The sequence below is a fragment of the Bos mutus genome, chromosome 7 (assembly GCF_027580195.1).
Source record: "Bos mutus isolate GX-2022 chromosome 7, NWIPB_WYAK_1.1, whole genome shotgun sequence".
Lineage (NCBI taxonomy): Eukaryota > Metazoa > Chordata > Mammalia > Artiodactyla > Bovidae > Bos > Bos mutus.
In genome coordinates, this window is record NC_091623.1 from 24,742,779 (window position 1) to 24,769,273 (window position 26,495).

A 26,495-nucleotide genomic window follows, 5' to 3' on the forward strand; every position below is an offset into this window, starting at 1 on the left:
TTTCTGATATAAACTACCTGAAGCTCCCTTTGACTCAGGAATCTGTGAACTGGGAATAATAGGATATTTAACATAAACCGATATTAGTAGACAAAACAGCGATTTATGTTTCCCATTTCTCGGTTGGTAGTTTTATAACATTTTTTTCATAGAGATGACAATCTAAAATATCTGAAATATACATTATCATCTATACAGTTGACTCTTGAACACAGGGGTTAGGGGTGCCTATCCTGACTGTGTAATGTTCCAACTGACTCTCCATATCCATAGTTCTGAATCTATAGATCAGCCAACTGTAATATTATGTAGCAGTGTGGTATATATTTAGTAAAACATCTGCATGTAAGTGAACCTGTACAGTTCAAACCTATGTTGTTCAAGGGTAAACTGTATTTTATTAAAAATTATTTCATATCGTTTTAACATTCAGTTCAGTTCAGTCACTCAGTCGTGTCCAACTCTTTGCGACCCCATGAATTGCAGCACACCAGGCCTCCCTGTCCATCACCAACTCCCGGAGTTCACTCAGACTCACATCCATCGAGTCGGTGATGCCATCCAACCATCTCATCCTCTGTTGTCCCCTTCTCCTCCTGCCCCCAATCCCTCCCAGCATCAGAGTCTTTTCCAATGAGTCAACTCTTTGCATCAGGTGGCCAAAGTACTGGAGTTTCAGCTTCAGCATCATTCCCTCCAAAGAAATCCCAGGGCTGATCTCCTTCAGAATGGACTGGTTGGATCTCCTTGCAGTCCAAGGATCTCTCAAGAGTCTTCTCCAACACCACAGGTCAAAAGCATCAATTCTTCGGTGCTCAGCCTTCTTCACAGTCCAACTCTCACATCCATACATGACCACTGGAAAAACCATAGCCTTGACTAGATGGACCTTTGTTGGTAAAGTAATGTCTCTGCTTTTCAATATGCTATCTAGGTTGGTCATAACTTTTCTTCCAAGGAGTAAGCGTCTTTTAATTTCATGGCTGCAGTCACCATCTACAGTGATTTTGGAGCCCCCAAAAATAAAGTCTGACACTGTTTCCACTGTTTCCCTATCTATTTCCCATGAAGTGATGGGACCAGATGCCACGATCTTCGTTTTCTGAATGTTGAGCTTTAAATGTTGAGTTTTAACATTGCTAGGCCAATAATAGATAACTTTATAATTACATAAAAATACAGTTAAACAAAACACAGAAGGAATATTTTATAGGAAGATAATATTATTGTAATAAGCATATGCAGTTATTAAATATAACTTCATTCCTATTGTTTACTTATACTAAAATGAATGTGAGAAAGAATAACTGTTTTGGAGTATCACTTTTTATCATAATTTAAGAAACATCAAACGTAAAGTCACAATGATCTGGCAGGTCAATGACCTGTCAGTTAAATTCCCAATTATAAATCTTATTGTTCATAACTAGGACATGGAAGCAGCCTACATGTCCATCGACAGATGAATGGATAAAGAAATTGTGGTACATATATACAGTGGAATATTACTCAGCCATTAAAAGGAACTCATCTGAGTCAGTTCTAGTTCTAGAGCCTGTTATACAGAGTGATGTAAGTCAGAAAGAGAAAAGAAGTATCATATGTTAATATATATACATGGAATCTAGAACAATGGAACTGATGATCCTATTAGCAGGGCAGGAATGGAAATGCAGACAAGCATACAGAGCACTCTTGTGGACACAGCAGGGGAGGAGAGGGCGGGACAAGCTGAGAGTAGCACTGAAATGTGTACATGATCATATGGAAAACACACAGCTAGTGGGAAGATGCTGTATAACACGGGGAGCTGAAACTGGTGCTCAGCGACAACCTAACGGGGTGGGAGCGAGGTTCAGAGGGAGGGGACGTATGTATACTTATGGCTGATTCACGCTGAATGACAGGAACCGATACAGTATTATAATTATCCTCCAAAAAGTTTAAGAAAAAATAAATTTATTGCATTTATAACTACAGTAATTTAATAGAGCCATGGAGAACAGAAATCAAGTGAAAACTCTGGTCTCCTTTCACCTCATCTCATTCTCTCCATATTATACATCTTTCCTTTCGAAAGGGAGCCATATAGAATTTTTTTTTAATACAAACTAAATCACTTTCCAGGATTTATACAGAAATGTACAGATTCAATTAAAAATAGTGTTAACAGATGATCTTTAGATATATTAGGCAAAAGAACCCAAATGTGAAATCCTGTAAGTTTATAAGATGATTTTATTTAGTTTTTAGATCAGTTTTTTTTTTTTTACTATTTTAGTGTCTATTCTAATAAAATATAGTTACGCAGCATTAGTACATCCCTCAGCTGAAGGAATAAAAGTCAACTGTTGCCTTATGTTGGTTGTTATAGTAACTGTTTATAGGTAAGACTATACAGAAAGTCTAATTCTCACAATAGTTTCTTACCATTTTTTAAATGGTCTTCCATAGAATTTTTAGAAATTACTTCAACTATGTCTTAAAACACCTGGTTTATGATTATACTGGCCAATCAAAGTAAAATTCTTTAAAAATAAACTGTGTTATTTGGCAAGCAGCTGACTACACGGCCATTCATGTGTTTTTATGTAAGGAGACAATGCAAGAGATTTTCTAAGGTGGCCTCTGCCAAGCTTTACTCTTTGCAAAATGCTCAAGTACTTTCCCTTGGAAATTAGGTAGCCTATACACAGTTTATAAAAATCACAGAATGTAAGGGCCTGAATAACCTGAGAATCTCAGTAACTATGACGTTCAATGTCATATGGCCTAAAGTAATTCGTGATATAAGGCTTCTCCCAGATGTCCTATAGATTGCTCCCCAGTCTAATTGTCTTTGCTGTCTTCTCACAATGACACCCACTTAAGCAACTGTGTTTATTAACTGTCCACTAGATGACTAACTCTACAGTAGACATTTGGGGTGACTACTGTTATAAAGGGAAACGTCAAGTTACATCGTAAAGACTTCGATGGCTTTTTCATCTAATATCAGGCACTGATTGGAAGGATATAGTAAATACAACTTTACTTGGCATAGAAGGCACTAGAACATACTCCATTTCTTTTGTGCGTCTGTGCATGTGTGTGTGTATCAATGTAACGGAAATAAGAGAAGTAACAGAAACTATGAAATTACGGATAATGAAGTGCTAGAGTGAGTTTTGAACGTGACTTTGGGAGAAAGATGATTTCTTGTTGGGAAAAATGACAAGTGTGTGGCTCAGATGACAGGCAGTTCCTTGAACTTGGCACTTCTGGGTATAGGTTCTGAAAGTGTATGATTAGAAATCTGAATGTGATGTCTGAAAAATCACTATGAACACGTAGATTGTTGTTATTTAGTCACTAAATTGTGTCCAACTCTGTGAACCCATCGACAGTGGCCTGCCAGGCTCCTCTGTCTATGCAGTTTTCCAGGCAAGAATACTGGAGTGGGTTGCCATTTCCTTTTCCAGGGGATCTTCCCGACCCAGGGATCGAACCAGCAACTCCTACATTGGCAGGGGGATTCTGTACCACTGAGCCACCAATGAAGCCCGTCATAGGCATAGATATTACTAAAGTTATACTTCAAGAGAGTGCTTTTTGTGGCTCTGATTAAAATAAATTGGAAGAGGAAGAGGCGATGGGAAAGGAGACTGGTACAGCGGTGTTATTAAAGGCAGTTACGATTGACTTGGGTTACGGCTACAAAATTAATTTGAACTTTTCAGATGACCCTCAAGGGGCCATGTGATTCCAACTTAACATTCAAATGTTGTATTTAAAAATCCTTAGGGAAAAGATTTCCAAACAGTTTGCCTGTTGTCATAGATACTTGAAGACTGAAAGGAAAAAAAAAAAAAGTAATTCAAAGGGAACACGAGATGGCAGCAGTTATATCATATTAAGAGAAAGACTGAGGAAAGAAAAAAACATTTGAAATTATTTTTAAAATGAAAAATATATAGCATTTTATTCTTTATGTGCTGTTCTCCTTTTCAGTTCAGCAATTACTCATGGGTTTCATGCTTCACAGCACTTCAGAGGTTCATTCTGACTAGAGTAGAAAGCCTACTCCATTACATGTGATCGTTTCCTAAAATAAAGCTGTTGCTGTTTTCTGCAGATCACTGTTCCTCTGTGTTATCTGAGGCAGAAGAGTCCTGGATGGTGCACATAAGTTTCAGATGTTCCAACATTGCTTTTTCTTCCTCTGCTAGTTTTTCGTCCTTCCTCATTTCCCACCTAAAAGAAAAATCACATCTTAGCATTTTTGTAACTTCCAGACTACAGTCAACACTCAGTTATTCAGGGCTTGAGCATGTGCAGTCATTGGTTTATTGAGTGCTTCTCCTTCTTTATTCTTTTACTCACTGTCTCTTACAGTTCATGAGCACTGCTTCGGCAGAGGAGCTAAGTAGAGTCCAACCAGCGCCACTCCAGGGGAAATTTTTAAGTATAGTTCTAAGTGAGTTTTCTGTATTTCTAGATTTAAAAACTGTATGGCTTCCCAGGATATGCGTGCATATAAGTACAATCTAGAATTAGATTTGCAATTAATAAGAGAATATTTTTCACAGTATTTTTTCCCTCACTGATCAACATATCAGTGGCTTTGAGTTGCAGAGAAGTTCACCAGGAAGGCTTTAGCCACAAGAAGAAGACCACACTGCACTGGATATACCTTAAAGGCAGGTCCATCTTTTCCTAGAAATAAGATCAGATTTGAAATAATCAATTTAAATCACCCAAGAAAGCACCAAATTGTTAGCAAGGTTCCATAGAGCATTTGCTAAAAAAAAAAAAAAAAAAAAGACTAAAGACTTTCTAATTTTGGGTGATTGTGAGATACAGAGCAATATGTTAGAATATGGAACTATATATGTATATAATCCCGCAAAGTACATATCGCAGTAACCCAAGTGCAGTTAATCGTTTTTCTTATATCCGCCACTGTTCAGGATTGGCCATGGCGTACTTAACCCAGCACACAGCAAGGACTCATCTGCATATAATTCATTTCTCTTTTCCTCACTCCTATTTCTACCAGCACATCAACCATGATGTGCTGTCACAGAAGGATTCTAAAACCAATGCTAATACATCCTAAAAGACCCTCTGCTAGAAGGGTCTTAAACCGATAGGATTCTAACAGACAAGAAGCTGTTCACTGAATGTCTTCCAGAAGCCCTCTATTTTCTTCTCGACAGAATTCCTGGATAATAAACAGCCTGTCATACAAGAGGAAAGGATAAAAACTCGGGGGAGATTGTTCTGGTCTTGTTTGAGTAGTGAAAAGAAAACAGAGGCATATTCCATAGAAACCTGCTTACACACAGGTTTCCTTGTTGGAGTGTTGGGTTCACTATGCCTGGCCAGTCCTAGAATGTGATATATATATATATATATATATATATATATATATATATATATATGTACTTGGGTTTCCTTTACTTTGCTTCTTTATCCTCTGTCTGGAACTCTCCTCATCTCCTAGCACCAACCTTGCCTGGACCCCATACCATCTTAGTTTCTCTGTCTGTTCCTATATGGTCAGAGTGAGGTCATGGATCATATAGGTTTTAATAGCAGCTTGAAAGATAAGAGATTTTTCACCACCACACTATTCAGAGTCATACGACAAGGGGCAGTACTCCTGAGCTCACTACTTTGAGATTTAAAATTTAGCATATAAGGTGCTAAATTATACTTTGAGTATCCTTTAAGGTATAAGTATACCATATACAGCTTTCATGCAATTTTGAAGATTCAAAACTGTCATTACCCATTTTATATACATGAATTTGGGCATCATTAATTTGCACATTGAGCTGAACTCTTTCCATGCAGGGAAATATTAACAGAAATTATTGACATAGCACTAACATATCAATCTGTAAATCCTTACAACAAAATGTTGCTATCCCCATTCTATAGAGGAGAAAACAGGCATAGAATATTAATGTCACTTGACCAACTATCTTTGGATTGAAATCAGGGATTCACGTTCTGGAGCCTGGGCTTGTAAATGCAACATTTACCATATTTTAAAAACCATTCTACGAGTATCATTAATTAAGATAAAAAATAGTTTGAATACTTAATTCTCTGAAAAATGTTACTGGAATTGGGCTAGATATTTTAAAAAAGAACTTTCTAAAATTCATATATAGATATATGGTATTAGTTCAGTTATAGATATTCAAAAGAAATCCAAACATAAAAAATTAGATTTGTCTTTTCTCCCTCCATGTGACGTGCTAATATTGTACCAAGTGAATCATGAATGTCAACAGAACAAAATATGTAATGTGAACATAAATATTTTGATCATTATCTCTAGTTGTGAAAACTGAAAGTATAATCTCTCTGCTTCATTATAAAATTTGTATAAGTAATGTAATTTAAATGAATTGTATACATAATAGACTCCAATATAAGGATTTTTGAAGCTTATTGACAATTATAGGTACATCACAGCATAATTGAGCTGTTAGCAATTAATGATATTAGGCAGTTATTTACCTACCACAACCTTCTTATATTTGCTTTGAAGAAAAAAACTGACTCATAAGAAAATAAGAAATTATTAATATGACCAAGATAGGAGGAAAATACTATTAGAACTACATTTTTCCCTAATAACTTTATTTATATCGAATAAAAATAATAGGGCCTCGAAATGTATGTTTATTTTCAAGAGCATTATTATATTTCACATTTATATGTTCTTAAGAATTTATATATAATTCTTAGTTTTAGGCTTTGTTAATGCAGTGCAAAAACAAGCAGTTCTGTCAAAAAAACTATTGGAAGAAAAAATAATCTATCAATTTATCAGACATAATTAACTGGGAAATTTGTTCCCCTGGTGTCTCCGTGGTAAAGAATCTGTCTGACAGTGCAGGAGGCTCAGGAGACGTGGGTAGGATCTCTGGGTTGGGAAGGTCTTTAGAAGGGAATGGCACCTGACCGCAGTACTCTTGCCTGGCGAATCCCATGGACAGAGAAGCCTGGTGGGCTACAGTCCATGGGGTCGCAGAGTCGGACACGACTGAGAACACAGCGTAGTTTGTTCCCTAGTTTCCTCTATTATATTTAAAATTTGTAGTGAAAGCCTGTCTGTACAGAAAAAAAAAAAGTTGGAACCAGTATAGTCTAGTTCTCTTTAAAAAGCATTATGAAGTGATAATGTTTCTATTTTATCCATCTTTGGTAGGCCGCTCTCCTTCACTTTTGGTAAATTCCCCACCTGCATACCTTGGAAAGAGAACTGCAATCTTAGACACTGATGAGCAGCGAAATCCCATGAGACCTCACTGATCTGTACCACAATCTTAACCATCTTCTGGAATGTGCCTCATCCATAAGGCTCCTTGGTTAGTTGAGTAGATGTGGGAACTTGATTCTATTTGATTAGGGGGTCCTTTTTCATACAAACACAACAGGGAACCTAAAACCTGGGCTGAAATACTCCGAACAGAACTAACAGTCACAACCTTGTTCACTAGTACTACTCGAATTGACTTGTGGGTTCTCAGTTTTGGTGGGTCTAACTGGATTTACACAAACATTGAAATCTAGACCAGAGATATCTGGATGCTCCTCTGTATGTTATGTGACTGGTAGTTAATACAAAGGCTCTTACATGTACCAGACCATAGGCCAAGAGCTTTCTAATTCTGCTCATCGATGAGCCACGGCAGACTTGGGATCTCTTAAATAAGACCTTGAGAGGTGTGAAATAAAAACAGTCACAGATCAGTGAGTAACTGTTCCAGTGATCAGTTTGGTAAAATCTTTTATTTGGGGTCCTCTATGGATAGCTGTATGTCAGAGCCAACCAGGAGGGCCAAGCTGAGGAGTAGTTAATCATGAAGTATGTCCTTGGTAGCAGAGTCCTGACTGTCGCAGAGGCAAGTCTGGGGTGGGTGTGTGGTGCTTACTGCAGGAAAGAGCAGCCAACAGGCGGAGGAGGAGGCCCAGAATCTGGAGTGGGAGAAGTTCTCTGAAGCATTTACTATGCCTTGTACTAGTAAAAGAGAGATCTAAACTCTGTGCACTCAGAAGTATCCTGATTAAAAGCACATGCTCTGGAATCACTCTGCCTTTGGGTTGAATCCATACCGTTCATATAGTATAGTTGAATCACCTCGGGCAAGTTTCTTACCCGCTTCTGTGCCTCAAGATTCTCATCTGTAAAATGTGGACAAAATAGTTTGAGAGGAGCACAGCTGTGCTCATTTGTATGTGCTGTCTGTGACTGATTTCACTCCAGTGTTGGAGTTTAGTGATTGTGAGTGAGACTGACTGAGACCAAAGTCCTGCTAAGCTTAAATGATCTACTATTTGGACTTTTACAGAGAATGTTGCCGAATAAAGTTCTAGAATAGTGGTCCTAACTGGGGTGATACCATCTCCCTATGGGGAAATGTGGAGAGACTTTTGCTTGACACTGTCCAGGGAGTGACTCTGGGAACCAGGGAACAGAGACTGTAGACATCTTTAATATACAACAAACCTAAACGATAAAGAGTTGTCTTCCTGAAATGTCAATAGCATGCTTGTTGAGAAACATGTGCTCTAGAGTCTCCAAAATAATGTTGAAGGATCCCTATTTAATTTGTGATTGTAACTGAAATGCTGTTTATAATGTTTCACTGCTTAGAGTACTATTTGCTGAAGAATAGAGGTTTTGAAGCCAGGTGCTGGATTTGAATCCCTTATAAGCTATGTGACCACAGGCAAGCCAGATAAAGTGTGCTTCAGTTTTCTGAGCAGTAAAATGGGAATAATAACAGTGCCTGCTTCATAGCGTTGCCGTCAGAATGAAATGACTAAGTACACATAAAACATACAAAATAGCAAACAGTTCATAGCAAACACTCAATAAATGTTAACTGTTAGTAGTATCATTATTATTTGCCATATTGGTTAAAGTTGCAAGTAGGAAAAATCCTGACTGGTGGTTTAAACAAATAGGTGTTTGTTTTTCTTGTATAATGAGAAATCCAGAGGTAGGTGACTACTGGCATAGCTTAAGTAGCTTGACAGCAGCAGGGCTGGTGTCTCTGTGTTTTCTTGCCCTTCACCTCATGGCTCCAAGGTGGCTGCTGTAGCTCCAGCATCATGTCCTTGTTTTGAGGTAGGAAAAAGCAGGAAGGGGCTGGTGCTGCATCTGACCCACTAGGTTTTATTTCCCGGATTCTTCCCAGAATAGCCATACTGTCTAGGTTTGAATCCAGATCCTGCCTGTTACTGGCTGTGTGATGTTGGGTAAGTTTCTTAACATCTCTGTTGTCTCATTTTGCAAAATAGGGGATACTAATGGTATGCATCTTAAGGCATTATTGTAAGTAGTGGGTGAGTTATGAATCATAACATGTTGCTATTATTTCATTATTTTATGAGACTGCTTGTATGCAGTGGCTTTCCCAGAACTCCTGTGTTGACGTTCCTTCTCCTGCCCTGTGCCCTTCACGTCATTTTATCTGATAAATTCCCTTTTGAGTAAATATTTTGCTACATATCACAGTGGTTTTTACTCTGTGTTCAGTTATACATTTCTGTGATCGTGTTGTCGTTGCCTCTTGTCTTTGGTGAAGGGGACATTTCTTGCCCGTTCACTCTGTTCAGCCTCGCATGGCCAAGGCTGCTTTTGTTTTCCTATAACCCCTTTGTTGTATGTTTCAAGTACAGTCTATAATGATGGCATTCCATCATATTATTGCCATTTCTCCTGAAACACCAACAAAACACTTGGATATAAAAATAAGTGAAATAAGCCGCCTGATTTAATGTTATTATTAAACATTATGTAGTACTTTATATTTACAAAGTACTTTACAATTATTTATTAGCTAATTGTCCTGTTAAACAACATTAACCATCTGGTCGAATGAATGATTTCAAATTGTCCTACCAGCTGGTATCTGAGGGATGAAGAGCAAAGTCATGTTGGACTTGCAGTCCTTCTCCTCTGTACTGCACAGTGCAGACTGGCTTCAGAGGGCGGTGCAAACCCCAAGGGAAAGTTAGCTCTCTGCTCTCTCCTTTCCTGCTCTCCTGTAAATGTGGGTTTACTTCAGGATTCAGTCCTGGACTATTTTCTCTTCTCTCGCAGAAAACCCCACAGCTACTCCCACATATTCAGCTGCTGTCTCCACATCTGTAATTCATGTGTCTCCCAAACAGTCATTCAGTGTCTTTAAAATTTATTTTTGTCCTAAACTCTCTAAATTCAACTTCTTGATGGTTATTTTCATTCCCATTCCAATTATATTAATCATTCATGTATTTTTTCATACACACACACACACATATAACTTATTCAAATTGACCTTCAGCCCTCACACTCAATAACACAGGGTCTGAAGTTCACAAAGCAATTCACACCTCTGCTTCCAATCTTGTCTGCACTGTCAGCTGCCAGTTAAGGGACACTTACTCTGCAATCATGGTCTCACATTCATCCCTCTGCAATCAGTCCACAGTTCAGGTGCTGTGATAGTATGATTTATAATAAATATATTTTTAGTCTTCTTACCAATTTCTGGCACAGAGCTCCTAAAACCCTTGGAATTTACCGTGAGGAGAGCTCTAAAGGTGTCTTTTGTTATGTTAACAGAAACACAGAGGGTTGGAGACTGGCGACCACTGGAATGAACCACATGATTAGAGAGCTGGAATTTGTAATCCCACTCCCCACCTCTGGGGAGAGAGGAGGAGCTGGAGGTGAAATCCCATCACAGGTGACCAATGATTTAGCCAGTTATGCCTGTGTAATGAAGCCTTCATAAAAGCCCACAAGGAGAGGTTCAGCGATTCCAAGCTGCTAAACACACGGGGATCTGGGGAGAGCCGCCTGCTGGGACACAGGTCATGAGGTCTCTACTTTCTTTCCCCATGCTTTACCCTAGGTGTCTCTTCCATCTGGCTGTTCCTGAGTTCTATTCTTTCAAAATAAACCAAGAATCCACTAAGTAAAAAATAGCTGCCGTCATCTCTCCTCAGGGAGATGATTTTCCTTATTACCTTCGGACCAACGTTTTTCCACGTTTGCATTGTTTACTTCGCTGCCCATTCACTTGAAATGCCTTTTCATGTGTCCCAATCCTGCACGTTCTTCACACTTAGTCTGTATCCCGCTTCTTTCATAAACTCTTTCCCAACTACCTAACCCTGACGTGATTGGCTTGTCCTCGTTTGAGTCCTATCGTACCTAACGTCAGCACTATTTTGGTAAATTAATGATATATTGCTTTGTTACTTCTTCTCTGTTATGTTCTTAAGCAGTTATTTGATGATTGCATTTTTTCCCCACATGTACTATGGTTTCATCTGTATTTGCAGTTGCTTGAGGAAGACTTTTAATTATAACTTTTACTCTAAATTTTTATTCAAAGAAGGTATTTCAGATAGCAAACAGCATAGTGTTCTGTACACTTTGCTGCTGCTGCTGCTGCTAAGTTGCTTCAGTCGTGTCCGACTCTGTGCGACCCCATAGACGGCAGCCCACCAGGCTCCCCCGTCCCTGGGATTCTCCAGGCAAGAACACTGGAGTGGGTTGCCATTTCCTTCTCCAATGTATGAAAGTGAAAAGTGAAAGGGAAGTCGCTCAGTCGTGTCCGACTCTAGCGACCCCATGGACTGCAGCCCACCAGGCTCCTCCGTCCATGGGATTTTCTAGGCAAAAGTACTGGAGTGGGGTGACATTGCCTTCTCTGCTGTACACTTTTAGCACTCACAAAATATCTCTTGATTCTCTCATGTTAGAAGCTTAGGTGTTGCTATGTTATTCTTAGGTAAATGATCTTTAACCACTAGCGTCACAAAGGATAGTAGTTGGTATCTCCAATATGTATTGTTAAATTATTTGCATGAATCAAAAAATGAGGACTCTAAGAGCCTTAAAATGTGTCCCTTCATCCTTAGTCTCTACATCACTAGTGGATTCTTAAATTCAGTGGTCATACCAAAAGACAACTTCTTGCAAATTCATTCATTGACTAATCATCTCTACATTCCTTTTAAGAATGAGATGTTAGTACAAGGGAAACAAGACGGAGTAAATCATGTTTCCTTGGTGCCAGCCTAGTGTGTCTAACTAACATAAAACACAAAACTGTTGGAAGACTGAAATTAGAGGACATTTTAAGTTACCTGCTATGTTGGACTTTTAGTACACGTATAGCTTATATTCACTGGAAAGACTGATGCTGAAGCTGAAACTCCAATACTTTGGCCATCTCATGCGAAGAACTGACTCATCTGAAAAGACCCTGACGCTGGGAAAGATTGAGGGCAGAAGGAGAAGGGGACAACAGAGGATGAGATGGTTGAATGGCATCACCGACTGAATGGACATGAGTTTGAGTAAACCCCGGGAGCTGGTGATGGACAGGGAGGGTTGGGCGTGCTGCAGTCCATGGGGTCGCAGAGTCAGACAAGACTGGGCGACTGAACTGAACTGATAGCTTATACTATGAGAGATTTCCCATGGTTTATAGTTTATTCAATATCTATCACAGTGAGCCACATTTTAGAACAATTTTACTGTGTATAATTAATTTGTCCCTTCACCCAGCAAACATTTATTGAGTGCCTACTAACCTCAAAACACTGGGCTAGGTTATATAGAGGTGAGTAGAACTGGATATGGTCTTCTCTTCAGAGAGCTTATTCACACCAAGAGTTCATCATATGGGCTTGACTGAATAATCTTCAGCAATTGTTTGTGGGAAAGGCATAATTCAGGCATTTCTTCCTTGACTCATGAAATAATCTGAGGTAGTCTTAGGGATTAATTCATGTCCTTTTTCTTTCACTGGAAATGTAGCAGTATTAATGACAGAATGCCTTTTTTTTTTTTAAGTAGTAAGGTCATTTATCAAATGCTATGCTAAAATTGAGAGCTATAGAATTTGATGTTCTTCTTTAAAGACATTTCTGTAAAAACATGATTCTGGATAGCACTTAATCCAGAGGACAAACTTTAGGGAGGGGTCAGATAAAATACTATCCAGAATTTGAGAAAAGTTATGGAAAATCTGTTATAAACCAGAAAACCAGTGTTGAATATAATCACTGTGAATACAAATGGCACCATTTTTTAGTAGCTCTTTTTATGCACATAAACCGCAGAGTTAGAGAGCTAGTTTCTTACTTTGGGGACAGGTCTTTATAATACTAGACTTAATAGATGAGACCTACCCACTTTTTGGTGTGTTCTCCAGATGATACAAATCCATAACTACTTTTGCCTAATGTTTTAAAACCTAATGTTTTAAAACCCAGGTTTTAAGAAATGTATACAATTTTCAGTCTATCTTCTTTAGCGTACATTTAGTGGAAATGGAGAAATTGTTATTCTTTTCATGTAACCTAGACAATTGATTTATTGCTTAGCTTTGTCTTCTCTAAAACAGAATGTTTAAAAAAAATTTTTTTTTCTGAACTTTGTATTGTATTTCCAAAGTAGTTAGATAATAGGAATCATACATGGGAGCTATGAGGTCTTATACCATTTTCAGTAGAAGCATTATGGGAATGAGAGAATGGCAAAAATCTCACTTTGATAAGAGAGCAGAGAGAGCTTTGCAAACTTATTTCTAACTTAAGTTAGTTATTTCCTCTAAAGCTAATTATGGTATGTTTGTTTGGGGAGAATTCAACAGGAAAAAGGAAAACATTAAGGTTTTGACATTCAAAAAATCTCAAAAATGCTTAAGGGCACCATTTATTTGTATTATTTTCTTTTCAAACTTACTTTATTTTTAATATTATGGAGATTTTTGTGATGTGTAAAGGACATTCAGTGTTTATATAAGTGGAAATCACATCTTTGTTTTTGGAAGTTAAAAAACAAAAGCATTTCTTAAAGTAAGTTATTCCAACTCCCATCAAATTATTTTGCCTCAGTTTAACACTTAAATATCCAGAAAATAATGTGTATTTATTTTATGAAAATACATCACAGTTTGTTAATATACTACTTAGAATTCCTGGAACCTAATGCTATATATATTTAATGTATAGAAATATATAGAAATATAATTAATGAATATATAGAGAAACATATTTAATATATATGTATAAATACAGTTATATCTCTGAATATCCATACTAAATACTATGAAATATCAACACTTGCCATCATAAATTAGCAGGTTGGGTACTTACTTTAGCCAAGAATTTATTATATGTTTATGGTAACTGACTATATATGCATTTTATCTAGCTATTTCTGCAAGAATTCAAATGGATTTTCTTTTGTAAGGTAGCTGATTTCTTTTGCTACTACTGATGCAGTAAAAGGAGTTTTTCTATGCTCAGGAACAGGCAACAAAACTCTTAATTTGAATTTATAGTCTACAGAGATAATCTGCGATACAACATAACTGCCCAACAGTTTATTTTAATTAATATGATTTGTTCTACATATTTAAGTAGGAGAGTTATATACCAGCCAATGGGACAGCTAAGAACGCTAACAGTAACATTTTAAATAGTAGTGGCTTAGGGAAAACATAAACGGAAGCATAGCCATCAGTAGTAACAGAAGCTAAACTTTTCTGTTACCAGTAAATCACCCTCCTCTTCATAGAGACTCCTTCTACCAGTGATTTTTAAACATTCTTAGAGTTTAAATAGAAGTCCAAGGTCATGCTCTTTGGCCAGCATTCAGTGCTAATATAGAAGAAATGCCCTCTGCTAGAAGTTTCAAGACTACTATATATCGTGAGAACTGTATTGCTTATTTTTTAACAGTAATGTACAGTTAATAAAGTATTTTTTCCCCTAGTTTAATTTGATGTACCTTGAAATGTTCATGGACTGTGCTCTATAGACACTTGTTGTCTATACCATTAACATAACAAAACTGTTATGTTAAAAGTTACATAATTTGTGTAAAGCAATGGTATCCTTTCTCCAGAAATGATTGTTTAAAAAGTCTTATTTTCATCGAGAAAATGATTACATATTCACAACTCCAAAACTTCTAAAAATTGAATGCATCTTTCCTAGACATGTAAAGCTGATGCCAACATAGGCATCACAGGTTTTTTTGGCAACACAGATTGGCACAAGGGTAACCAATTTCTGCACTAATCACTTCCGAGGATAACAATCTTAATGGAAGCATTATTTATAAATGTGAGATCTGTCAGCTGAAAAGGCTGTTTGCAATCTCTCATTCAAATTAATAGCACCATCATGTTTAGAAAAGGATTTAAAATATAGATCTGGCTCATATTTTGTCTAAAATTGACTAAGAATTTCGAAAGTGTAAAACCATTTGGGCTTCCCTGGTGGCTCAGCTGGTAAAGAATCCACCTGCAAGGTAGGAAATCTGGGTTCGATCCCTGGGTTGGGACAATCCCCTGGAGAAGGGAATGGCTACCCACTCCAGTATCCTGGCCTGGAGAACTCCATGGACTGTATAGTCCATGGGGTCACAAAGAGTTGGATACAGCTGAGCAACTTTCATTTTCATGTTCAAAACCACTCTGGAATCTAGGAGGAAAATGAGACTCTACACAGTTAATCGGGTTTTCCTGGTGGCTCAGCTGGTAAAGAATCTGCCTGCAATGCGGGAGACCTGGGTTTGATCCCTGGGTTGGGAAGATCCCCTGGAGGAGGGGAAGGCTACCCGCTCCTGGAGCATTCCATGGACTGTATAGTCCATGGGGTTGCAAAGAGTTGGACAGGACTGAGCATCACTCTTCGTTGAGTCACTGACCATATATTCATAGTCACATAGTTTCCAATGTTCTATCATTACTGAATGAATGAAAATCTTTACTGAATGCCTACTATGTATCAGCACTGTGGGGGTTTGGAGCTTATGAGAGTTAATGCTTATTTAAAAATTTCAGTGTGCTAAGCATTCTTCTAAAGAAGTCACGTATATTCATTTAGAATTTGTAGCAACTTTAACTTAAAATATCTTTATTTTATATTGGAGTATAGTTGATTAATGATGTTGTGTTAGTTTCAAGTGTACAGCAAGGTCATCCAGTTATACATATACATGTATCTTCTTTTTCTAATTATTTTCATATTTAGATTATTACAGAGTATTGAGCAGAGTTCCCTGTGCTGTTCAGTAAGTCCTTGTTGGTTGCCTGTTGCAGGCATAGCAGTGTATACATGTCAGTCCCAAACTCCTAATCTATCCCTCCTCCCCCCAGCACCCATCCTCCCTGGTAGAGGCAAGTTCATACTCTTAAGTCTGTGAGTCTGTTTGTAAGTAAGTTAATTTGTATCATTTTTGTTTTCGGCTCAGAATGTAAGTGATAGCATATGATATTTGTCTTTCTCTGATTTACTTCACTTACTATGATAATCTCTAGGTCTATCCATGTCGCTGTAAATGGCATTATTTCATTCGTTTTTATGATTGAGTAATATCCCATTGTACATATGTACCACATCTTCTTTTCCCTTCCCTCTGTTGATGGACATTTAAGTTGCTTCTCTGTTTCGACTATTCTCAGTAGTGCTTCAGTGAACATCGGAGTGCGTGTATCTTTTCAAATTATCGTTTTCTCCAGATATATGCTCAGGCACGCGAGTGTCGGATCATATGGTAGTTCTGTTTTTAGTTTTATAAGGAACCTCCATACAGTCTCCATAGTGGCTGTACCAATTTACATTCCCAGCAACAGTGTGGGAGGATTTCCTTTTCTCCGGACCCACTGATCATTTATTGTTTGTAGACCTTTTGATGATGGCTTTCGAGCAGTGTGACATTGCACCTCACTGTACATTTGATTGAGCATCTTTTCATGTGTCTCTTGGAAGTGTATATGTCTTCTTTGAAGAAACGTCTATTTGGATCTTTTGCCTATTTCTGGACTAGGTTGTGATTGCTGTTTTTTTTTTTTTTTTTTATTGAGCTGCATGAGCTGTTTGTATATTTGGACATTAATCCCTTCTTGGTCACTTCATTTGCAAATATTTTCTTCCATTCTGCGGGTGGTCTTTTTGTTTCTGGTTTCCTTTGCCATTCAAAAACTTTTAAGTTTGATTAGGTCCCACTTGTTTATATGTTTTTAAAATTTTTATTACTCTAGGAGGAGGATCGAAGAAGATATAGCTGCAATTTACGTCAAAGAGTGTTCTACATGTCTTTTCCTCTAGAGTTTTTTTAGTACCAGTCTCACATTTAGGTCTTTAATCCATTTTTAATTTATTTTTATGTACAGTGTTAGAGAATGTTCTAATTTTGTTCTTTTACATGTAGCTTTCCAGTTTTCCCAACGTCACTTCTTGAAGAAATTGTCTTTTCTTCACTGTATATTCTCGCATCCTTTGTTATAGTCTAATTAGTCTGAGGTCTCTTAGACTGTCCTCATTTCTTTTCATTCTGTTTCTTTGTTCTGTCCTATGGAAGTGATTTCTACCATTCTGTCTTCCAGCTCAATTATTCATTTTTCTACCTTAGTTATTCTGCTATTGATTCCTTTTCATGTATTTTTCATTTTAGCTATTGTATTGTTCATCTCTGTATTGTATTGTTCTTCACTTTTCCTAGGTCTTCGTTAAACATTTCTGGTATCTGGTTGATCGGTACCTCTATTTTTTTTTTTTTTTTTTTTTGAGATCTTATATCATCTTTAGTATCATTACTCTGAATTCTTTTCCAGGTAGATTGCCTAATTCCACTTCCTTGGTGGGAAAAATGGAAGCCTACAGAAGTGCCCAGGCCAGTGAGTAGTCCCCAGAACTACTTCTACTAGTGTATTCGTCTCCACAATGAGCCACGGCCAGCCACCCACCTCACCCCTGACCATCACAGGACACCCTCCAATACTAGGTCTGGCCCAGTCTCTTATGACGTCACTGCTTTTTTCCTGGGTCCTGGTGTGCATGAGACCTTGTGTGTGCCTTCCAAGAGTAGAGTTTCTAATTCTTCCAGCACTGTGGAATTCCTGTGATCAAAACTTGCTGGCCTTCAAAGCCAGATTCTCTGGATGCTCTTCCTCCCATTGCCAGACCCCTAGGTCCATCTAGTCAAAGCTGTGGTTCTTCTAGTAGTCAAGTATGGATGTGAGAGCTGAACAATAAAAAAGGCCGAGAGCTGAAGAACTGATGCCTTCAAATTGCGGTCCTGGAGTAGACTCCTGAGAGTCCCTTGGACTGCAAGGAGATCAAACTAGTCAATCCTAAAGGAAATCAACCGTGAATATTTATTGCAAGTTTGATGCTGAAGTTCCAATACTTTGGCCACCTAATGCGAAGAGCCAACTCATTGGAAAAGATCCTGATGCTGGGAAAAATTGAAGGCCGGAGGAGAAGGGGGATGACAGAGGACGAGTTGGCTGGATGGCATCACCGACTCAATGGACATGAGTTTGAGCAAACTCTGGGAGGCGTGAAGGACAGGGAAGACTGGCATGCTGCAGTCCATGGGGCCGCAGAGTCGGACACAACTGAGCAACTGAAGAACAACTACAACGGGCTGGGGAGACTGACGTGGGGCTCAGAACTTTCATGCCCGGGGGAGAAATTCTGCAATATAATTATTTTCCAGTTTGTGGGTTGCCCACCTGGTGAATATGGGGTTTGATTTTATAGCAGTTGCACCCCTCCTACTATCTCACTGTGGCTTTGTCTTTGTCTCTGGATGTAGAGTATCTTTTTTTTTTTGGTAGGTTCCAGAGGTTTTTTTTCATCGGTGGTTGTTCAGCAGTTAGTTGTGATTTTGGTGTTTTTTAAGAAGAAGTGAGTTCATGTCCTTCTACTCCATTTTGTCTCCGTCTTGCAACTTTAATTATTGCCAAACACCAGGAGTTAGCCAGGGTCACACAGCTAGCTGGTCAGTGGTAGAGCCAGGATTCTAATCCAGGCACTTGGCTCTAGACTTACTGCTGTTCTTCACCACGGTGCCTCTCCTGCCCCTATGTCTCTGTGCCTCCTATAACAATAAGTGAAATGTGAGCCGCTCACAGTTTAACAAAGTTAATATCCACTCTGTGTATGTTAACAAATTAATTAATGGGGAAAAAAATACCTGGTCTTGTTTTTGCTGACTGTATAGAGCTTCTCCATCTTTGGCTACAAAGAATATAATCAGTCGGATTTCAGTGTTGACCATCTGGTGATGCCCATGTATAGAGTCTTCTCTTGTGTTGTTGGAAGAGGGTGTTTGTTATGACCAGTGCATTTTCTTGGAAAAACTCTATTAGTCTTTGCCCTGCTTCATTCTGTATTCCCAGGCCAAATTTGCCTGTTACTCCAGGTGTTTCTTGACTTCCTACTTTTGCATTCCAGTCCCCTATAATGAAAAGGACATCTTTTGGGGGTGTTAGTTCTAAAAGGTCTTGTAGGTCTTCATAGAACCATTCAAATTCAGCTTCTTCAGTGTTACTGGTTGGGGCATAGACTTGGATTACCATGATATTGAATGGTTTGCCTTGGAAACGAACAGAGATCATTCTGTTGTTTTTGAGATTGCATCCAAGTACTGCATTTCGGACTCTTTTGTTGACCATGATGGCTACTCCATTTCTTCTGAGGGATTCCTGCCCACAGTAGTAGATATAATGGTCATCTGAGATACCAAAGGAACACTTCATGCAAAGATGGGCTCGATAAAGGACAGAAATGGTATGGACCTAACGGAAGCAGAAGATATTAAGAAGAGGTGGCAAGAATACACAGAAGAACTGTACAAAAAAGATCTTCACGACCCAGATAATTACAATGGTGTGATCACTGACCTAGAGCCAGACATCCTGGAATGTGAAGTCAAGTGGGCCTTAGAAAGCATCACTACGAACAAAGCTAGTGGAGGTGATGGAATTCCAGTTGAGCTATTCCAAATCCTGAAAGATGATGCTGTGAAAGTGCTGCACTCAATATGCCAGCAAATTTGGAAAACTCAGCAGTGGCCACAGGACTGGAAAAGGTCAGTTTTCATTCCAATCCCAAAGAAAGCCAATGCCAAAGAATGCTCAAACTACCACACAATTGCACTCATCTCACACGCTAGTAAAGTAATGCTCAAAATTCTCCAAGCCAGGCTTCAGCAATATGTGAACCATGAACTTCCTGATGTTCAAGCTGGTTTTAGAAAAGGCAGAGGAACCAGAGATCAAATTGCCAACATCTGCTGGATCATGGAAAAAGCAAGAGAGTTCCAGAAAAACATCTATTTCTGCTTTATTGACTATGCCAAAGCCTTTGACTGTGTGGATCACAATAAACTGTGGAAAATTCTGAAAGAGATGGGAATACCAGACCACCTGATCTGCCTCTTGAGAAATTTGTATGCAGCTTAGGAAGCAACAGTTAGAATTGGACATGGAACAACAGACTGGTTCCAAATAGGAAAAGAAGTATATCAAGGCTGTATATTGTCACCCTGTTTATTTAACTTATATGCAGAGTACATCATGAGAAACGCTGGACTGGAAGAAACACAAGCTGGAATCAAGATTGCCGGGAGAAATATCAATAACCTCAGATATGCAGATGATACCACCCTTACGGCAAAAAGTGAAGAGGAACTAAAAAGCCTCTTGATGAAAGTGAAAGTGGAGAGTGAAAAAGTGGGCTTAAAGCTCAACATTCAGAAAACAAAGATCATGGCATCTGATCCCATCACTTCATGGGAAATAGATGGGGAAACAGTGGAAACAGTGTCAGACTTTATTTTTCTGGGCTCCAAAATCACTGCAGATGGTGACTGCAGCCATGAAATTAAAAGATGCTTACTCCTTGGAAGGAAAATTATGACCAACCTAGAAGGCATATTGAAAAGCAGAGACATTACTTTGCCAACAAAGGTTCACCTAGTGAAGGCTATGGTTTTTCCTGTGGTCATGTATGGATGTGAGAGTTGGACTGTGAAGAAGGCTGAGCGCTGAAGAATTGATGCTTTGAACTGTGGTGTTGGAGAAGACTCTTGAGAGTCCCTTGGACCGCAAGGAGATCCAACCAGTCCATTCTGAAGGAGATCAGCCCTGGGATTTCTTTGGAAGGAATAATGCTAAAGCTGAAACTCCAGTACTTTGGCCACTTCATGCGAAGAGTTGACTCATTGGAAAGGACTCTGATGCTGGGAGGGATTGTGGGCAAGAGGAGAAGGGGATGACAGAGGATGAGATGGCTGGATGGCATCACTGACTCGATGGACATGAGTTTGAGTGAACTCCGGGAGTTGGTGATGGACAGGGAGGCCTGGCGTGCTGTGATTTATGGGGTCGCAAAGTGTCAGACACGACTCAGTGACTGATCTGATCTGATGAATTTGACCAAAATGCAGCAAGTCTAATTCAGTTATAGGCAGTTAACATTCAGAGGTTATCCTCATTGATGTCTAAATTTTCATGCTAAATTCCTGCTACTGTATTATAATTCTGATTGTAAATTGTCTTTATTGTTGAAATCCATCATATGCCCAGAAATATACATGGGAACCAATAATGTTTATTGACGTTTAACATGCCCAACTTCGTTGTAAATTCAGGTATTAAAAACAAGGTCTTTGCCAGCCCTTTCCTTTATAGGCAATACAGTATGCTCAAGAGGATCTTACCTAACAATTTGGAATTATCATTAAAAAATGTAAAAAGCCTGTTGGCCAATTCTTTAACATTAACTAGAAGATGAACTCTGCCCAAAGAATTCTTGGGAATATAGTTTATTAATGGCCCAGTGGAACAAACACTTGACCATCAAAAAGCACTCAGTGTGAAAAATTGCTTTTTCTTAACCTAACCCTGCGTTATACAACATAAACAGTTTCATTAATGCTGAGATATGCTGCATCTCTAATTTCATTTTCACAAAACTTCAACATACCTCTGTAGAATCCAGATTAGTTCTCTCAGTAAATAACTATGACATTACCATTATTAGTGTTCATTGGAACTCCCTATTTAGAAGCACAACAGGGAAATTACTGCACACAGTTTCCCACCCCTGGTGAACACATAAAAACTCAAACATACACGTACCTATAGATGATAAAACATTGGAAAATAAGAATAATCAAGAAAATGCTTTATCTTTAGCTGTGGTTCAGCTATTCAGTCAACTTTATCTAATGGCATATCATTCCATTATTTTGAAACCTAGGAAAATATTAGCAATTCAATGTTATGAGGAAAAATGTCAATCTAATTATGAAATGAAACTAAGCTATCAAGCAGTGGAATACTGTGAACATTAACCTTACATTCTGTATTACACGGAAGCAGAAAAGATTCCAGCGAAAGGCTCAGATTTTGTACTGTGAAATATTTCACTTTCACCTCTCCTAGATTCTGTTTCTTTTTTTTTTCCCCTTTCCTTAACTCAGATTTTCAGCTACTAGAATTTCATTCCCATTCACTTCAGTATTAAGCTAGCATAGCCTATGTGATCTAGAAATTGAATTGAAATATAACCACCCTTCTTTTTTTTTTTTTGTTTAAATAGAGAAGGGCCATTTCTAAAATCCTCTGGACTCTAAGCCTTGAAATTCTTGGTGCTATGTTGTGAAATCCATTAATGTTAGAGAGGGGAAGTGACAAAAGACAGCAGTGCAGGACCCTGAGTTCGTAGGTGGTAAGCCGTATGATGCTGTCAAATGGATGGGTATCATAGTTTGTTGTGCTGTGCTGTGCTTAGCTGCTCAGTCACGTGCAACTCTGTGACTCCATGGACTGTAGCCTGCCAGGCTCCTCTGTCCTTGGGGATTCTCCAGGCAAGAATACTGGAGTTGGTTGCCATGACCTCCTCTAGCGGATCTTCCTAACCCAGGGATCAAACCCAGGTCTCCTGCATTGTAGTCAGATTCTTTACTGTCTGAGCCATCAGGGAAGCCCATTATAGTGTGCTGCTGCTGCTGCTGCTGCTAAGTCGCTTCAGTCGTATCCAACTCTGTGCAACCCCAGAGACGGCAGCCCACCAGGCTCCCGTCCCTGGGATTCTCCAGGCAAGAATACTGGAGTGAGTTGCCATTTCCTTCTCCAAGGCATGAAAGTGAAAAGTGAAAGTGAAGTCGCTCAGTTGTGTCTGACTCTTTGCGACCCCATGGACTGCAGCCTACCAGGCTCCTCCATCCATGGGATTTTCCAGGCAAGAGTACTGGAGTGGGCTGCAATTGGATGGTAATTAACTAGTCTAGACTCTTCAAAAACTCCTGAGTTTCTTAGTGAATGTTTCTTAGAAGCTATACAAACTTCATAGATCAGATTACTGAACAAAATATTGGCATATAGAAAAATATTTTTGGAGTACCTACTATGAGTTAGGCAATTTATTAGGCACAGGGGATAATGCAGTGAATACAATAATTGCCCCTTCTCATATGGAACTTAAATCTGTGGCAAGGAAATTTGGGGTAAGTAATCAAATTGAATGAATTAATGAATGGCAGTACTGCAAAAGTTCAGTTCTGCAAAAGTTCAGTACTGTAAAAGTTCAGGTCTTTTACGTTTCAATAATTTTTAGTATTTTTTATATGGATCCTGCATTTTTTTTTTTAGCATTATTCCTAGAAATTTTATGGTATATATGTCTATTATCTCTCTGCTATTATCCAGAGAGTTTTTGTTTGTTTTTATTGTGTCTTCCATTTCTTATTGATATATTGATACTTTACAATATTTGTCTTGTATTTCATATCCTTACTGATTTCTAAAAGGATTTTAAGTGTTTTTTTTTAAAATATTCTCTGCAGTGAATAACCATTTTCCCCTTTGCCTCTTCAGAAGTTAGTCCATTACTTCTGATTTATGCCTTATTCCACTAGCCAGAAACTCTAGAAAAAAAGCGTTAAATAGATTGGGAATCCTGTCAACTCTTGAGTTCTGGTTTTATAATTATTATATGATGTGAACTGTCTTCTTAGGTATCCATTTTTTATGAAAAGGAAGTTTCCTTTCTTCGATTTTTTCCTTAAGATTTTGTTTGTTGGGAATGTTTCTTCTTTCCAACTTTTAAATTATGAATTCCTTTTCAGTTGGCTAGTGTATGACTTTGTTTTTCAAAAAGGCCATTTTGTGTTATAACTTTAAAACTCTTGAATGAGACTTCCACTGCCACCACACATAAATAACATCTAGGAGGGCATACAATTCTTAGGTTACAAGTTTTCTCCTTAAAATGCTGTAGACAGGTGGGAACGCAAAATTGTACAGCCACTTTGGGGAGTGGTTTTGGCATTTTTATTAAAAAAGTTAAATATACATCTACCATATAACTCTGCTATCCCATTCTCTGGTGTCTTCCTAACAGAAAAAGAAATTTACATTCACATAAAACCCTATAAACAAATGTTTATGGCAGCTTTATTTACAATAGCCCCAAACTGTAAATAAGCCAGATGTCCTTAAACTATTTCATACAATAAAATACAACTCAGCCATAAGAAGGTTCGTGCAATAACTTGGGTGAATTTCCAATGCATTTTCCTAAGTGAAGGAAGAGAGAATGAAGTGGCTGCATGTCGTGTGATTCCATTTTACGTGACAGACATTCCTGAAAGAGCAAAACTACAGAGAAGAAAACAGATCAGTGATTTCCAGGGGTTAGGAACAGGAGGAGAGATTATCCATAGAGGGGTAACTCTTGTTTTAGGGGTTTATGAAACTGTTCTGCATAAACTCCAGTGGTAGGCACATAGCTATGAGTTTGTCAAAACACATAGAATTATACAGTACAAAGAATGGATTTTATTCTATGATAACAACAACAACAAAATCAATTAGGATGTGGGGGAAATATGAAATGCAGACTGTGACATGGGAATCAAATGATTTTATAAATGAATCTTATAACTGCACTGAAGGGGGTGGACGAGAAAGGAGCCAAGCTAAGGAACTCTGGAAAGCACCGTTTTAAGTGAATGTTTAAAGACAAAAGAGCTATTCACAATGTTCTGTAACTGGTAATTTGTTTCTAACAAAGATATGGATTAGGAGATCTAAAAGTACTTTTAGATCAAAAAAATTTTTTTAAGACTTTTTAGAAGTATTTTGAGATGCTTTTAAAGATATTTTTACTTATGTTTATATACTAGGGTTGAGTTATAAAATAAATTATAGAAAATGGGAGTCATGTTTCTTACCATCAGTGAAAGAAGTTACAAATAAGGGATAAAAGCTAGAATAAGCTCTGTTGTATTGGATTAAAACTGGAGATAGCAATATGAACTTTTTTTTAATATACATATGATACAGAAATAAATTTTGATGTGTTTATATGCATGAGTTAGTATCTAAACATGTGTTTCCTAGCTCTATCCAGAAGGTACCCCGGTAGCAATGAACAGCTAGCACCTAAATCTTGGTTTATAAATTCTACTCTCCAACACAAAAGACAGGACTCCTTAGTGAGACAGCTAATTTTAGAGCTAAGGCAGAGCAAAACCAATACAAGACTGGAGCATCAAAAAGTAAGGAGGTTAATACATGCCTTTAACTTTAAGAAGTTCCTTTCTATGAGGAAGCCTCCAAAAAAAGGCTTCCTGAGCAGAAGTGAGACTTCAGTTGGGCCCTTTGGAAGAAGAAATTTTTCCAAATAATTTACATAGGGTAGTCCATAGTTGGGTTAGTTTTTGTGTCAGGAAGTCTTTCCCACTGGTTAGGAAAAGGATATTTTTCAGGGACCAGACCAGATTCTGTCAAAGTAAATTATGTATTTAATAGTTTTTCCCTAACCAGATTATAACCTGCATGATACCAGACAATTGATTTTTCTTCTTTCCTGCTGTTGACTCTCGCAAAATGTGTAACATGTACTATCTGCATATTAAATATTCACTGCAAAAACAAAAGAAGTAGTAAGTAAAGAGGTTAAGAAAATAGATGGGACTATATAAAAAGAGCTTAGAAACCAGCCTAGAAAAGTTGTCAATTGCCAAAGCTGGAACAGTTTGAGCAACAAAATAAATAATGATTGCATTAGATTAGAACCAAACAATAAAATAAATATCCATGATCCATACTAATATAAATAAGTGAATAAATAGGGGGATAAGGGAAAACTCTTCCTCAAGCAAAATTCTAAATAATATCTACACATGAATGAAAGAAATAGAAATCGCCATTAAAACACCATAGCAATATTGCACACAGTGGCTATTAAAATTAGTGGGTAAAAGTTTATGCAAAATTTGTATATCTGCATAAGGTCAAAGTATATCCCTCAAATATTTAGTAATTACAAAGGAAAAACAGTAACAACGATAGAGAATCCTAACACCAGCTGAATCCAGTGACCAAGAGTAACTTCACCAGTAAGACAAATTGATTTTATTCAGTCCCTGATATGAGACACTGAGAAGGGCCCATTGCTTCTGTGGTTTCCTTCCCAATAATGCACAACTTTAACGAGAAAGCGTCGGACAAACCCGACCTGAGGCACAGTCAACAAAACTGACCAGTACCCTTCAAAAGTGTCAAGGTCATAAAAGACAAAGACTCAGGAACTGACACAGATTGAAGGAGTCTAAGGAACCATGACAAGACTCTTGAGAGTCCCATGGACTGCAAGGAGATCCAATCAGT

General features: G+C 38.1%; 1 protein-coding gene across 1 annotated transcript in view; it reads right to left on the reverse strand.

Moving 5' to 3' along the window:
* Positions 1 to 421: 421 nt before the first annotated feature.
* KIAA0825 (KIAA0825 ortholog) overlaps positions 422 to 26,495 on the reverse strand; it is a 429,397-nt gene continuing 403,323 nt past the window's right edge. The window contains 1 exon segment of the mRNA XM_070373134.1: positions 422 to 4,233. Within this exon segment, the coding sequence (XP_070229235.1) occupies positions 4,116 to 4,233 (118 nt within the window). The 3' untranslated portion in view covers positions 422 to 4,115.